Source organism: Taeniopygia guttata, chromosome 3 (genome assembly GCF_048771995.1).
Source record: "Taeniopygia guttata chromosome 3, bTaeGut7.mat, whole genome shotgun sequence".
Taxonomy (NCBI): Eukaryota; Metazoa; Chordata; class Aves; order Passeriformes; family Estrildidae; genus Taeniopygia; species Taeniopygia guttata.
The window spans coordinates 102,917,613-102,931,698 of NC_133027.1; the positions used below are offsets into that span (position 1 = coordinate 102,917,613).

The 14,086-nt window shown below is 44.6% G+C and overlaps 1 protein-coding gene and 1 long non-coding RNA gene across 2 annotated transcripts; one reads left to right on the forward strand and one right to left on the reverse strand.

Moving 5' to 3' along the window:
- Positions 1–629: 629 nt before the first annotated feature.
- On the reverse strand, positions 630–10,742 carry SLC30A1 (solute carrier family 30 member 1). The gene is made up of 2 exons (XM_002191979.7): positions 9,941–10,742; positions 630–6,548 (listed from the first exon to the last, which is right to left on the reverse strand). Exons 1-2 carry the CDS (start codon positions 10,572–10,574, stop codon positions 5,638–5,640), a joined length of 1,545 nt encoding a protein of 514 aa, XP_002192015.6. The 5' UTR covers positions 10,575–10,742; the 3' UTR covers positions 630–5,637.
- A 175-nt stretch (positions 10,743–10,917) lies between these two features.
- LOC115494519 (uncharacterized) lies at positions 10,918–12,780 on the forward strand. The gene is made up of 2 exons (XR_012055317.1): positions 10,918–11,073; positions 11,700–12,780. It is a non-coding gene; the product is annotated as an uncharacterized lncRNA (long non-coding RNA).
- The last annotated feature ends 1,306 nt before the right edge of the window (positions 12,781–14,086 follow it).

Here is a 14,086-nt window from a genome sequence, read left to right on the forward strand (position 1 = left end):
CACTTTTCCCTCTTGAAGCAGAAAAAGGAGCTGCTGAAGGGCTCCAAAATGAACTCATCACTTCAAGCTTATTAACAGCTCAAGGCAGGTACTGGTCACAATCCTGCCTTCCTCAGTATTAGTGCTGGCATCTGCAGTCAGTCCTTTTCTCCCAAAAAACTGTGCAAACTGTAGTGTTTCTGAATTGAAACAAATGAAGCTGAAAAGCACCAAAGCATCTTCTGTTCTAAAGCAGATTTCTGCCAAAGACTTTGAAAGAGCAGTACAGAGTCCTATTAGGAAGCCTACCTTATTGACCCTTATGTCAGATATTTAACCACGGCCAATTAACAGGTCAAGATGATTTTTTTAAAATTCTTTTCAAAAGCTGTTTTCATTTGAGATAAAAAAAATGCCTTTTGCATAATTAACTCTTAACAATACTAGAACTGAGCAACTATTCTTTTAATTGCACCTGGAACCCAGACAGTTGGAGGCCAGAACTTTAAAACCCATTTACTAACCTCCACCTCCTTTATTTGTGCTATTTTCCTCTGTTTTTGATGTTCTGGGAGATAGCAAATGTGTATTTCTACTAGTTAAATTCCTTCCTGGGAGCTGATCTGAGAAAGAAATCCCAACTAAATGTATTTGATAGTCAAAAGCTCCATTTATTTTCTCAGCACTTTAATACTTAAAAACAAAACAAAAAAAAAAAAAAAGAAGAAAAAAGAACATTATTATTTATATTAAAAGAAGGCAAAAAGAAGTATCATCGATGAACAAGCTATGCCAATTATATTTTAACATTGTTCAGAAACAGGATCCAGGATGTGAAAAAAAAAAAAAAAGGTAGCCAAATTAATCCCATGTGCTTTTTGGAGACACACAGATGAAAGATATTTTTCAGCTTTGTGGTTTTGCTTTTCAACTAGTTAGACAACACAGTGAGTGCAAAAAATATAAATGTGAGCCTGCTAAAACATGGTGCTGTACCTCACAGGCAGCTAACCACACAAAGCAAAGGTCACAAGGAATAATCAGACCTTCTGTTATCAGCAAAGCTACATTTGATTTGGAAAATTGTCAACTCTGGCTTTTGCTCAGGCAAATGGAGCATCCACCTCTTTCTGCCTAGCAGAGAAAGGAAAAGCCAAAGACACTGTGGACCTGAACCACTTAAAAGCATACCTAAAAAGGGTGTAACTGATGCTATGCTATGGAGCTAAAATAGTCAGAGCATATTTATATGCTTTTAAAAATAGTTAGCAGTATTTCCCATTCCCTCCACGTGGAACTCGGAACATTTAGTTACAAAATTCACCCCCTCCATCCCTCCTGGTCTCTCCATAGCTGAAGAGATTAGAAAGTGCAGTCAAAGCAGGGGGCAGGGGAAGGAGAATGGCAAGAATCTTTATCCCTCCTCCCCAAAGTCCACCAGGCAGTGTTTAATAAATTCAGATGGCCTGATTTCAGAAACTAACAATATCAGTTTAGCTAAACTTGCTAACAAGTCTTAGGACACTCAGTGGGCATTTTTCCCTTTTTTTGGAGAATGGGGAAAAGGAACAAATTCTCAAATTATACAAAAATGACAGTATTTCTACAGCAAATTTAGAAACACCATGGCAATCTTGATTGTAATACATCAATAAAATCTAGGTACTTTTTTCTTTAAAAGCCAGGCTACACTGGCAGAAGCTTTGGACTCATTCCCACAAGTAATTCCTGGTTTGCAAGTAAGTACTCGTCATCCTGATGAAACTATTTAAGAATACAGAAATTTTCAGGACTGAGCCCTTGCCATGACTTTTGGGGAGTCACAAGCTGGGGCTGGTTCTTTTACATAACTCTGTGTACGTCCATACCGCACACTGCGATGTGGCAACTACAGATATTACTAAAGCCCACGCTGGGTGTTGAAAACAAATGAGCTACAATTATTAGGGGTTCCACAGAAACAATTTACTCTGCTAAAAAGGAAGACTGATGGTACTGTGGCTAGCCCACTGAGTGTCTGAATTAATTCTGCACCTCACCTTAGGTGCAGATATAATCTAGGAAGTGATTCTAAAATAGCATGTTCCTGGATGAGACACGTAGTAAAATATTTCATCCAGTGATGTTTGGTACATCTCTGACACATTTAATCAGAAGCCTGAACAATCTAGACACTGAAATACAAACTTACTTTTCCTTAAAATAAGTATTCCGTAATTGTTTTTATTTTAAAAATTCAGGAATGTGATACACAATACAATTAGCTCCCCACCACTGCAGTGTTCACTTACATGAGATTCACTAGTTGCATGCGTTGTGGAAAAAGAAATAAAATAAAGAGAGACTGTGCAGTGCTTTTGAAAGCTCTCAGTATTCTTAAGTTGTGATCTTCAGAACAAATCAAGTCTGTATAACCCCAGACAGATCAAGTTAAAAAAAACCGAGCTGTTTCACAAGCTGGTGGGCTATGGTTGGGTCTCCAACAGCCAGAAGGGAGAAATTGAGTTCTGCTGCTGCAAAGCCCCATGCTGACCTCACTCTGTGCTTTCAGGGAGTTTATCATCAAGGGCTAAGGAGACTAAAGGGCCCCAGTAACACCAGCCGGTGCTGCACGTGCGACAGGGCACATGACAGAGAGGCCACTCAGCTCCCCCTCCTGCCCCCATCCTCATCACCATCATCACTGTCACCTCTCCATCCTGTCCTGATACTTAAAATAACGAGGGGGAGAGCTTTTTGTCTTTTTAATCAGCCATTGCCTGCAATGGACACAGAAATAGAAAAATATGACTTCTGGCAAAAAAAAAGAAGATATTTTAAATAGTTAAAAATGGAATTAGTGACTACAACTCCCTCTATTCAGATGCATTTACTGAGACTATTAACCAATAATGGTAACTGTTAGGACTTACCAGTTGCCCTCTTATAAGAGCAACAGGAAAGAAGTAAATCAGACTTCACAGTGCTACCATGGTTAGATTTGTTGGTATTTTTTTAAATAAACTAAAGAACAGTAGTTCTACGGTGTGTTAGTGATATATGGCAGAACCTCAACAATTCATGCTAACAATTGAAACAAATTTTAAACTAGTGATGAAAATAAGTAGTGAAAGTTTACCATAGAAAGCAAGGATACACATGTAAAAAAAATAGTACTTTGTTAATTTCAAAATTTACTCGGTTAATACTCTGTAGTATAGTAGCAGTGGTAGCATACTCAGCAAACGTAGTCTCACACAAGATCTCATTTAACAGTCAACTCTAGATCATATACAGGTAATAGAAAAGAGTTAAGATACTTTAGAAAAAACAGAAACATATATAAATACTATATTAACACATTTAAGTTAGTTTATGAGACTATACAACAAGCATAAACACAGAAAAAGGGGAGCAATGCTGGTGGCTGCGAAGCACCAACACCCCAAGCCAGCACACAGCCGAGCCCACCTGTCCACAGCCCGCAGCTTCCTGCAGATGCATTGAGCAGCCAAGAGGCAGAACCCCTGGGCAGTGCTGTGCTGCAGCCCAGCAATGCAGCTGCCATGGGGCTCCCTGGAAGCAGAGCAGCACCTCCAGCTTCCCCTGCTTTGGCACACAGCGCCTGGCCGGAGCGTGGCGTGAGCCGGGGCTGGGCTTGGCTCCGCAGACTGCACGGGCGATGCACAACGCTGTAACCCACCCGCGGATAATCCAGAGTTGACTGCAATGCTCTGCTGAGAGCTTCGCTAAGACCACTGACGTGACTTGGGCCAATCCAGGTCCGATGAGCAGCAGGACTACTTTTTGTGCTATTTAGGAGCAATTAGGATGCAAGACACAAATTAGAAATGCAACCTAGGGAGGTGTTCTGTATCTGAAGGCAAAGCTACATTCCCTTCACTAACAAAACATTCTTTTTAAAAAAATCTACATTTAAATACTGTTAAAAACCTGAAAACCACAGCACTGAAGAATTTTGTAAGGCCAAAACTATCCTCAGTTCCCTCTGGTTGTGCCTAGGTATTGCAATACATTTGTAGAAGTAGTTAATGACAGGTAATCTAGTATCTTATCCTCTTTCCAGTGCCTTCCAGTAACAGATCTTAGAGCTCTTCACACAATAGTTAAGCCTCACAACACCCCTGTGAGGTAGGTATTATCCCCATTTGAAGACAGGGAAACCGAGGCAAAGTGTTTATCTTGTCCAGAGTCATAGAGCAAAGAATGGAAGATCTGAGTTTTTTTCCAGTTTTGCACACAGGAGCAATCCATTAATCACAAGACATTAGATGCCATACATAACATGAGAGTGGATCAAAAGGGCCAGTGTTTTAGATTAGATTTCTTGTATGTTTTATCTTTCAGCTCTCCTCTCTGCCAAATTCAGAGTCCACTGAGCAGTTTCTCCTTTCCTAAGGTGTAAGTTGGCAGCACACTGTAACAGCTTCATTAGAGCCAGTTATCAATTCACTGAGTCAAGATTTTAAACCACAGATTCAGATACTTGAGTAAGTGAAATTATGTGGTACATAAACATCTCTAAGTGTGAAATACAGTGATCCTTGCACCACTTCCTCAAAAGTCAGTGGAGGGTTCCTGAGGACACAGGGGGGAACCAGGACTGAAGTCACTGCAAGTGTTTACAGACACACTCAGCTAGAAGTAAAATGCACCATTATTTTTGGGGAGCTGCTGTCTGTGCTTGAAAGCAGGAGTTATACTGTCAGTGCTTGGCAGACCCTCCCCAACAGAGCACTTATTGACAGAATTATTTTATCTTAGTAAACTCAGCATCAGCTAAATATTTATTCATAGCACTGTTGAGTCAAAGTTACTTTTAAACCTCAAAGACTTTCATGAACAGACACAACTTAGAATTAAGGGAAAACAGCAGAAAATCCATAAAATGTAAAAGTCTGTGTTACTTTATCGACCAGTCTTATGTCTTGATCACAGAGCAGTATACAGTAGCTTGAACTGCCATTCTGACAGAAAAAAACCCTTTCACATCTGTTGTTTTCAATTACCTCGCTACCTTACCAGAAAAAAAGGGGGCAATTTCTTAAAATCACATTATGTTGTCTTTAAAATATGTTGTGCGATAAATTCACTAGAAAAGCCTTCAAAATTTTTATTATTATTACATAGCTTTAAAAAAAATAATGTGAAACTGCAAAGTGGTTTCCAGTTTTTAGTAGTTATAGCTTTTAAAAATGTTCTATGAACTTTGGTTTTCTTAGGGCTTCTAAATAAACAATATATTAAGATATCTACAAATCAAATATTAAAGGAAAAAATAGGTCGAAGAAATCTGTAACACAAATTGAGCTCCTACATGCTTATCCCTCAAACACCTTTTCACTGGAAAAAAGTATCTTAATTTGAAGCACAGCAAAAAGTGTCTCTGCTGAAATGCTGAAACTGGGTTTCTGAAGTGTTACAGCATGGATGCACTTTCTGTCTGTCTCAGTCAAACAAAGTCGACACAAACACATTGTATCATGACAGTGACATTATATTCTTTAAAACAAGCATTCTATATTTAGCAATATGACAAGAACAAGGACTTCAGCAATTACACTATTTGGCAAAATTTCATCTCAAACGTCTGTCTCTTCCTCTTGCAACACAGCTGTTGACAAAGTCTCCACAACTCAGGTAGTACCCTTCAGGGAGTTACAAAGATGACTCAAATTGCTCGTTTTGATCGGTGTTCACCTCCAGCTTCACTGAAGGGATGCTCTCCGACTTAGTCCTCCTCGTTTTTGGAAATTCAATGACAACTTCTGAACAAGAAATACTAAGTGACGAGGATTTTTCTGTCTTCTTTGCAGTACTAGCTTCTCCTGCTCCGCAACACTGCTTCAAAGCACACTGAGTCCTGCAAGGAAACTCACATTTCCCTCTCCCTGACTCAGAGCCAACGCTGGCAAACTCGGGCTGAATGGTAGTTGCATGAATCCCTTCGTCGTGAAAGATCTCTTTGATGCGCTTGGCCACCATCATGTACGTGGAAGGGTCAGGACACTTGATGTGAGCAGTGCCAATGATCCTACTGCCTGCTAGCTGCCAAATGTGTAATTCATGGATTGCTTCCACTCCTTCGAGGGTACGTAACTTTGAGTTCAAAGAATGGACGTCTATTTGTTTGGGAACAGTCTGTAGAAGGATGAGGGCTGATTCCCTAAGTAACGGGTAAGTTGTGTAAAGGAGTATACAGACCATAATCAAACAGAGGACAGGATCTAAATACAGCAACCAGCAAGGACCAGCCGTCGTAATGCTCTCTTGCCCTGACCCGATAGCTCTGCCAAGTGTTTGGGATAAAGTAGCATTTTCCATGCAGTGATTATTGACACATGGATTAAAGCAAGGCCCATCTTCAGGGCATGGATTCCACAAGCCATAAAAGAGCAAGGCATTCACTACCACAATTACTGAACCTAAGGCATCTCCAAAAACATGCAGGAAAACTCCACGCATGTTAAGTTGTGCACTAGAGTCTTCTTCAACTTCCTCTTCATCCAGAGGATAATGGCCAGCATTCCCATTCACTTGTACGTCACTCATGTCATCTTTCGTATCACCTGACAAGAAAACAATAAAACAATTAAGCATGAGCTATAATACAACATGGCACTGTAATTCCTCATAAAATCATATCCAACAGTAAGCATAGCACACTGCGTATGAAACCAAAAAGCAACTCAACCCACACACTTAGCAACATCTTCTCTGGCTGAGGAAAATTCCATTTACCCAATAAGTGATCTAAATAATCTGGAAGGCAACTGTTTCTACATGGAGGTTTAAGACATAGAGTGGCAAAGAATGAAGATGACCACATTTTAATTACTCTACTGAAAAACTGCTTTCACCTTTTCCAGCTGCATAACCATTTGCCTATTCACTGTTTGTTTCCTAAACAAAATGCAGAGCTAGACAGGATATGTAAAAAAGCTGGTTTAAGTAGCTTAGTTAGGTACATTTGTTCCTTCTTTTGAAACACTGATCACATTGCTGAAATCCATCTTTAACCATAGGACTGCATTGCTATTTCATATTAAAATTTGAAGCTAGAAGCTCAAAAGCTGTATGATACAGCTGTGTAGTAGCTTCTTTTCAGGTTTACCAATGCCTTTTCAAGAGGCTTCTGAATTCAAGGAAAAGGAAGTTCTTCCAAGATGGTGCATGGAGTTAGCAGGACCATGAGATAAATCAGCTGAAATTTTAGGTCTAAAACGCAGAATTTACCAGCAGAATTAACTACAGAGCAGTGTAAGTTATCACCGAAACTCTGAGGATATCAACTACTGTTATTTATATTTCAGAATAAATAAATATATAGTAAAATTGTATTTTTATGCAAGTGACATATAGCTTTTGAGTGACATACAGCTCCTGATGTCCAAAGTAATTTGTCATTGACTGTAAATAAATTAACATTTTTGTACCCTCCTTTGTCACAACTGTCTGCAATATTTACCACTCCAACACAGTTAACCAGCTACATGGGAACACATCATTACAAAGAAGAATCCTTTCTGAACAAAAATCATCTTCCAGTGTTCAAATTGGAGAGAAGTGTACATGATTAACCTCCTGCTTTTCTTCAAAAGTGGTTTTTTTTTTTGGCTACTTCCAGTGGTAAAGAAAAGCAACAGGCACTGGCCCCTGGCCCGACAAACTGAAACAAGGAGCTCTTACTGCTCCTTGAGGTTATTGAGTTCAGAGCTTTGTAAACATTAACACGTTAATAAGACGTGCAGCTTCTGCTGTTCTGCCCTTGTGGCTGCAATTCTGCAACTGCGGAGTGCGCACAAGTGCTCTCCTCTCTGAAGAGGGAGTGGGCTCCTACCGAGGCTCAGTTCCAAGCCCAAGCTCGTTGCCTCATCCAGTACACTTCTTTCTGCCCTGAAGCTCCAGCTACATTTTCCACACTACCTCTAGGAGTTATGGAACATGGGACCTGTAACTTTCCAGAGAAGTAAATGAATTAGAGGGAAATATCTCGGGTTACAGAGTTCAGACCTCAAGGTCCACAGTGAGAGCAAGGAAAGAGGAACGCTCTACTTTGTACCAAGTACTTGGAATAGTGGAGATCTGAAAAGTCAGTACAGCTGACTTTTCTGTCAGCTGTAGTCAGTTCTATACAAGTGGGTAACATGAAACATAGTTCCAGAAAGCTCTTGAACTTTTTTTTAAAGGCAAATGGTTAGAACATGCCCATTTGAAATACACTCATTGAAATGTAACAATAAACTGATTATTTTGCATAAAGTGCATCCATAGAAATTCTTGTACAGGACTAGCCACTAAGGCTATGCCTACTTTTCACTTCCACCTCAGGAAATCAGGACTACCCCATTCTGTGATTTCCAGTGAAGGCACAGGATCACCTTTGTCATTATCTCTACATCTTGCATCTTCTCCCAAGCCTCCAATCACCTTTACCTCCAACTTTTCCATAGGCAAACTATGAGTAGCTCCATCCATTACATAATCATGACAGGGCAATGAAGGAAATAGAAACTTATCTCAAAGTTTCACTGTGACCAAAATTATGTCCTATTACCACCTAAACACCCACAACAAATTATTTGCTCTTGCCAGAAGCACATCCATGAGACATTCCAGACAAGTCAGCTCACAACAATATCCATTTTAATTCATGCTATAACTAGTCCAAAACTTGGCTAAAAGCACAACTTTTCACCATTAAATAATTCCCAAGCCAATATATGTATGAGACTAAGGGTTAAGGGAATTTTACATTGTTTGAACCTAATTATTAGGATACATTTGCTGGAACTAAACCAACATTAAGAGCTTATTACATGGTCAAGAAGATGGTGTAGTGTATTTAGATGAACTTTCCTATCCTCTTGGAAAACCTGTCTTTCCAAAACCAACACAGAGTTGGAGAAACAGAAACTAAGTTTCTCAAATATGTATTGGAACCTCTGATCACAGAAAACCTGTTACTGTAGCAAAGTTCACTCTGATCGATTAAAGCTCCCTTTAAGCTAAAACAATGGTCTGCTGATGTCACCCTGAACCTGAAGGAGAGAAATTGGTTCCAAAGCCTGAAGTCCATTCCTTCTGGTGACAAGGATGCCCTAGGAACAGAGAAGTGGCAATCACACACACCTTTCACTCCGCTGGCACGCAATACTTGGCTTCGACCAAGCAGCTTCAAAATCAACTATCCAGGCTTCTGGATCCACTAAAAAATAACCCAAGAAATTCCTACCTATGAAACACTTTAACCACAATTGGGAAGGGAAGATTTTTAAACATATGCCTGCGTGCAGGTCAGTGGGAAGGCACGTGCTTTAGAAAGCTAAACAAAAATTATTCCCAAGACACCACACATGTGCCCTGACACCAGCATGCTCCACATTCCAGCTTCCACAGTTCTGACTGGCAATTTCCAAGACTTCTTCCTATTAATACCGATACTATGAAGAGACACAACATTATTACAGTGGAATACGCTTCCGTGTGTTTGGTTTAGATGGAGAGTAGCTTCCCAGGTAACTGATAACTGACCCAATGGAGCAATCCAGCTGCCGGCACAGCCAGTTCGGATGGCATTAGGAGAGCGTCTTGTGACAGCTCGTGTGGCCAGGCAAGAAACGCTTGTCACGTGCTTTTCCTTGCAGAACTAAATTTTTTCCCAGGGCAAACTGCTTTATCCTGAGACTCTTTTACACTCTGACCTGTCTGCAAGACAAACATGCAGCTTAGGGCATCCGAAGGAAAGGCGTGAGGAAGAGGTGCGACAGCCATGTGCCACAAGAGCTGCTAAGAAAGTTTCTCGCCTCTTTTCCAGGAGTGGGGACAGATGGTCCTCACAGAGTCCTGACAGAGCCCGCACCAGGTGGGACCAGGACGGCCACGACCCCACTCGGGAAAAGGAACTCCCCCCGCTTTTCTACGCGTGGATGGAGCAGCACCGCTTCCCCGCGGGGCTTACCCAGCTTCTCCTGGCTGACTCCGTTGGAGCTGCTGCAGTTCTCCACCAAGGTGCTGGTCTCGTCGCGGTTCAGCGCAGCCTCGCCGTCCCCGGGAGGCTGCTCGGGCTTGGGGCCGCCGCGGGGGTGCTGCTGCCGGCCGCCGTGCGAGTGCCCGTGGCCGTGGGCGTGCCCGTGGCCCCCGACGCCGTGGTGGTTGAAGAGGCAGAGCCCCAGCAGGTTGATGATGAGCCCCGCCACCCCCACGGCGATGACCACCAGCGGCTGCTGGATCTCGTGGGGCTCCGTGAAGCGTTCGATGGCCTCCAGCAGGATGGTGAAGCAGAGGGCGGTGAGGAACACGGCGTTGACGAGGGCGCCCATCACCTCGGCCCGCACCCACCCGAACGTGTTCTTCTTGGTGGCGCGGGTGCGCTGGGCGAAGCGCACGGCCACCAGCGCCACGACCAAGGCCATCACGTCGGAGAGCATGTGGAAGGAGTCGGAGAGCATGGCCAGCGACGACGTGACGCGGCTCACCGCCACCTCCACCACGAAGAACAGGAAGGTGAGCGCCAGCATGCACAGCAGCCGCGCCCGCCGGTTCTGCCAGCACCGCGGCCCGCCCGGACCGTGCGCCGCCATCCCCCCGCACATCGCGGCTGCCCCGGCGGGGGTGCGAGGAGCGCGGCGGGCGGTCGGAGCCCCGAGCGCTCGGGCGGCCGCTCCGCTCCCCCCGCGCCGCCGCCGCCGCCGCTGCCGCCGCTCCCTCCGCAGGCGCCGGGCGAGCAAACTTTGCACCCGAGCCCCCTCACTCTTTTCACACGGAACCCGAGCGCCGCCTCGGCCACGCCCCCGCCCGCGCCCCATTGGCCGGCGCGCCCCGCCCGCCCGGCCGTGCCCTCCCGCCCCCGCGCCCGGCCCCGCTCCCCATTGGCCCGCGCGCCCTCGCGACAGCGGGGCCCCGCCCCCGCCCGTTAACGCCCAGCGGGCCGCGGCCTCCCCGTTCCGCCCGCCCGCGCCCGGAACGGGGAGTGGGCGGGGCCACGCGTGACGCGCCGGGGAACGACGGATCCCCATTGGCTCACCGGCCGGCTTTCCCCTCCCGCCCCGCCCCCGCAGGCCCCGCCCGCGGCGAGCGGGACTCGTGCAAAAGGTGCGCTTCACACGGCCCCGGCCCGGCGCGCGCCCGGGGGCGGGGCCCGGCGTGAGGGGCGCTGTGACGTCACGGGCCCTGAGCGGGGATTTCGGGTGGGATTTGCGGTTTTCGGCCACTTTTTGCGGGGGCGGGCGCCTGTTTAATTTTCTCTGTTTAATCTTTCTCTTTAATTTTTCCTCTGTCTAATTAAAAGATTAATTTTTAATCTTTTCCTGTTTCTGCCACTTAGGGCAGGAAGATAAGTGCGAACGCGGCCACTAATAACTGATGGGAGGCTAAAAAAATTGGAAGAGTTTTTACAAGAAGTTTTGCTTGAAGTTTTAGAAGGCTGTATAATATAATAATATATTAATAAAATCTATAATAATTTCTGTATTGTTAAATACGAATTAATAAATTTTATAATAATTTTTCTACAACAATATAGGGAAAAATATGTAAATGCCACAAGGTCGGTCCCTGGACACTGGTTTGTTACGCTTGTAGTTAGGAAAGGGAAAGCAAGTGTTTTGAGACATCCGGAAAAACCACAGAAGAGTGACCACAAAATGTAAAACAAAAAATAAACGGCCAAAGTTACAAAAAGGCAGAGCTGACCTCTTACTTTGCTCACTGTGTTCTAGGGAACCAACAAACACGGAGCAAGAGACAGAGTGTGAAAGAACATTCCGTGAGCAGAGCATGGAGAGGAGACAGCAGCCCTGGCTCTTGGCAGCTGTGGAGGTGGAGCTGCGGACCCACAGAGGCCAGAGGAGAACTGGTGGCCTGAGATGGAAGAAATAGCCAGAACGCAAAATGTTGTTCCTGTACTTGGAGATTTCAAAGGGATTGTGATTCAGGGTCTGTGCAAAGGTTCCTGACTTAATTTGGGCAGTAAAATGACAGAAGGTGCTCACGTGTCCACAAGGAAACCTTCATCAATGAGAATAACTGAGAGCAGTGATTCAGGACAGGCTTCCCCTGTGCTTGGCTGCATCCCCAAGAGCCCACACCTGGATACCACACTCTTATCCATGTGTGGGATAAGAGGCAATGTGTGCCATTCCCTCACTTTTGCTTAATTTTCCTCACATGGCAGAGCTGGCTTGGGCACCAGAGGCACTGCTGTGCTGACCTGTGACCCTAAACCGTGTTTCCCATGAGAGTATCCTTGGGTCAAAATCTAGGTGTCCTACGTAGCGGTAGCAGCCCATGCAGGATTCTTTACTAGCCATTGTAAAAAGAGTCAGCAATTAGATTGCTATAACATTCTCCTCACCTGGCTTCCCGTATGCCCTGACGTCACTCACTAACAAGCTAAACGGCAATTGCATGGAACGGAACATGCCCATATTGTGTTGTCCTCACTCCCACACAAGGCCATTAGTTAACAAGGAAGAATTACCCAAATTTAGGATATATGGGTCAAAGAAACTGCTGCAGCTCAAACCTCTTTTAATTACTGCAGGTGAAGTGGGTCATCATTTTACAGAGATTGCTATTAATCCAATGGAATTTAGCTAGGAAGGAAGGGAGAACAACAAGTTTGGTCTCTCTCATTGGCTCAGCTCCAGGAATTAGTGAAATTGGGTTTTAGTTGGTTGCCACCAGGGTGTCATCATAGTTTTCTTGATTAAAAGTACTCAATCCCCTCCTGAGAGAAATAAGCAGAATATCAATATCAGTAGAACCCTGATGAATAAAACTTCATTATAAACTTGTCAAGAGCTTTGCCTGATTTAAAGAGGGGAGTTAGGGCTTTTTGGACTCCTTTCCTGGTATGCAAATGATGTCCAGATCAATTTGTAATCCTTTTTACATCTCTTCGCCATGAGACCTTCTGATCTGCCTCACACCACTGGACGGTGTACTGCAGCCTTCCCCTTACAGGATGGCATCTTGCTGATCCTTAGCCATGTCCAGGGATAGCTTTTTGTCCTGCTATACCATGCTGAGTGCTTGATTCTACTTGGGGCCAAAAGCCACAAGACATGGACAATATACCCCAGGAGAATGGGAGGGTGTGGTTTCTTCCCAGGCTGGGAAGAAAAATGGTTCCTGAGGCCTTCCCCTGCTCCCTGATGAATAGGGCTGGGCGTACAGTTTTGACCCAGCCACTCTTGTCTCCATGGGCTTCAAACACAGGGACTTTGATGAATGATCCCCTGTGGCTGCTGGATGTGCCAGGCACGGACTGGCAGATGGACCACACAGGAGTTCACACTGCTACCTCTTCCCCACACTTTCTTTTAAACCAGTGGGCTGTACACTGCTGTTTCCAGGCTTTTCTATTTTATTACCATACACCAGCAGCCAAGCGGAACGGGGATATTTCCTAAATTTAGGGCTGTCCATCTGGCAGCACCATCAATTTTAAGACTGATGGGAAAGTGACTGATACAGGTACCTAATGAAACCATAAATGGTGTTTTACAGGAGACACAATGTTCCTGCCTGTGCTTTTAGGCAGAATACTTTGTCTTCAGAGTAGGGAGGACTCTGGATTTTTTGTTGTTTTTACTTTTTTTCAGCTTCCAGGCATTGTTCATGACTCAAAGAATTCTTTCTCAGCTCAGCTTCCGGTCCACAGATGTGGAAGGACCCATCTAAAATTTGTTTACTTACCATAAATGCTTTGTGTTCCGATGGGAGAAGTAGCTGTGGATGTCTGGCACACAGCTTCCTCCCCGCCCAGAGCCAGGTGACAAGTCTGAACAGAGAGCTGCTGCTTGTCACCGGTCCTGCAGCAAAACGTTTTGTACCGAGTCCTGCTGGGCTCTCCTGAGCCAGCCGAGCCCTGTGTGAAGGACTTTGGCTGGGAGTTTTGCTATTACTCAGCATGTTTGCTGAACAAATAAAGTCACTGCTTTTCCCCTTTGAATTTCTGAGCAGGGTTGCAAGTGGAGAGATCTCCACCACATAGGGCTCTTCATCACTCTGTGCCTTTCCACTTGGAAAAGGTGAAACCCTGCCTAGGTGCCAATGCAGTCACATATTACAGAGCACACGGCCTCCTTTGAACACCCAGCTC

Coding starts and splice junctions, on each gene's coding strand:
- SLC30A1 (XM_002191979.7), bottom strand. CDS start 10,574: ATGTGCGGGGGGATGGCGGCGCACGGTCCGGGCGGGCCGCGGTGCTGG. Junction 6,549..9,940: donor AGTCAGCCAGGAGAAGCTGG/GTAAGCCCCGCG, acceptor TTTTCTTGTCAG/GTGATACGAAAGATGACATG.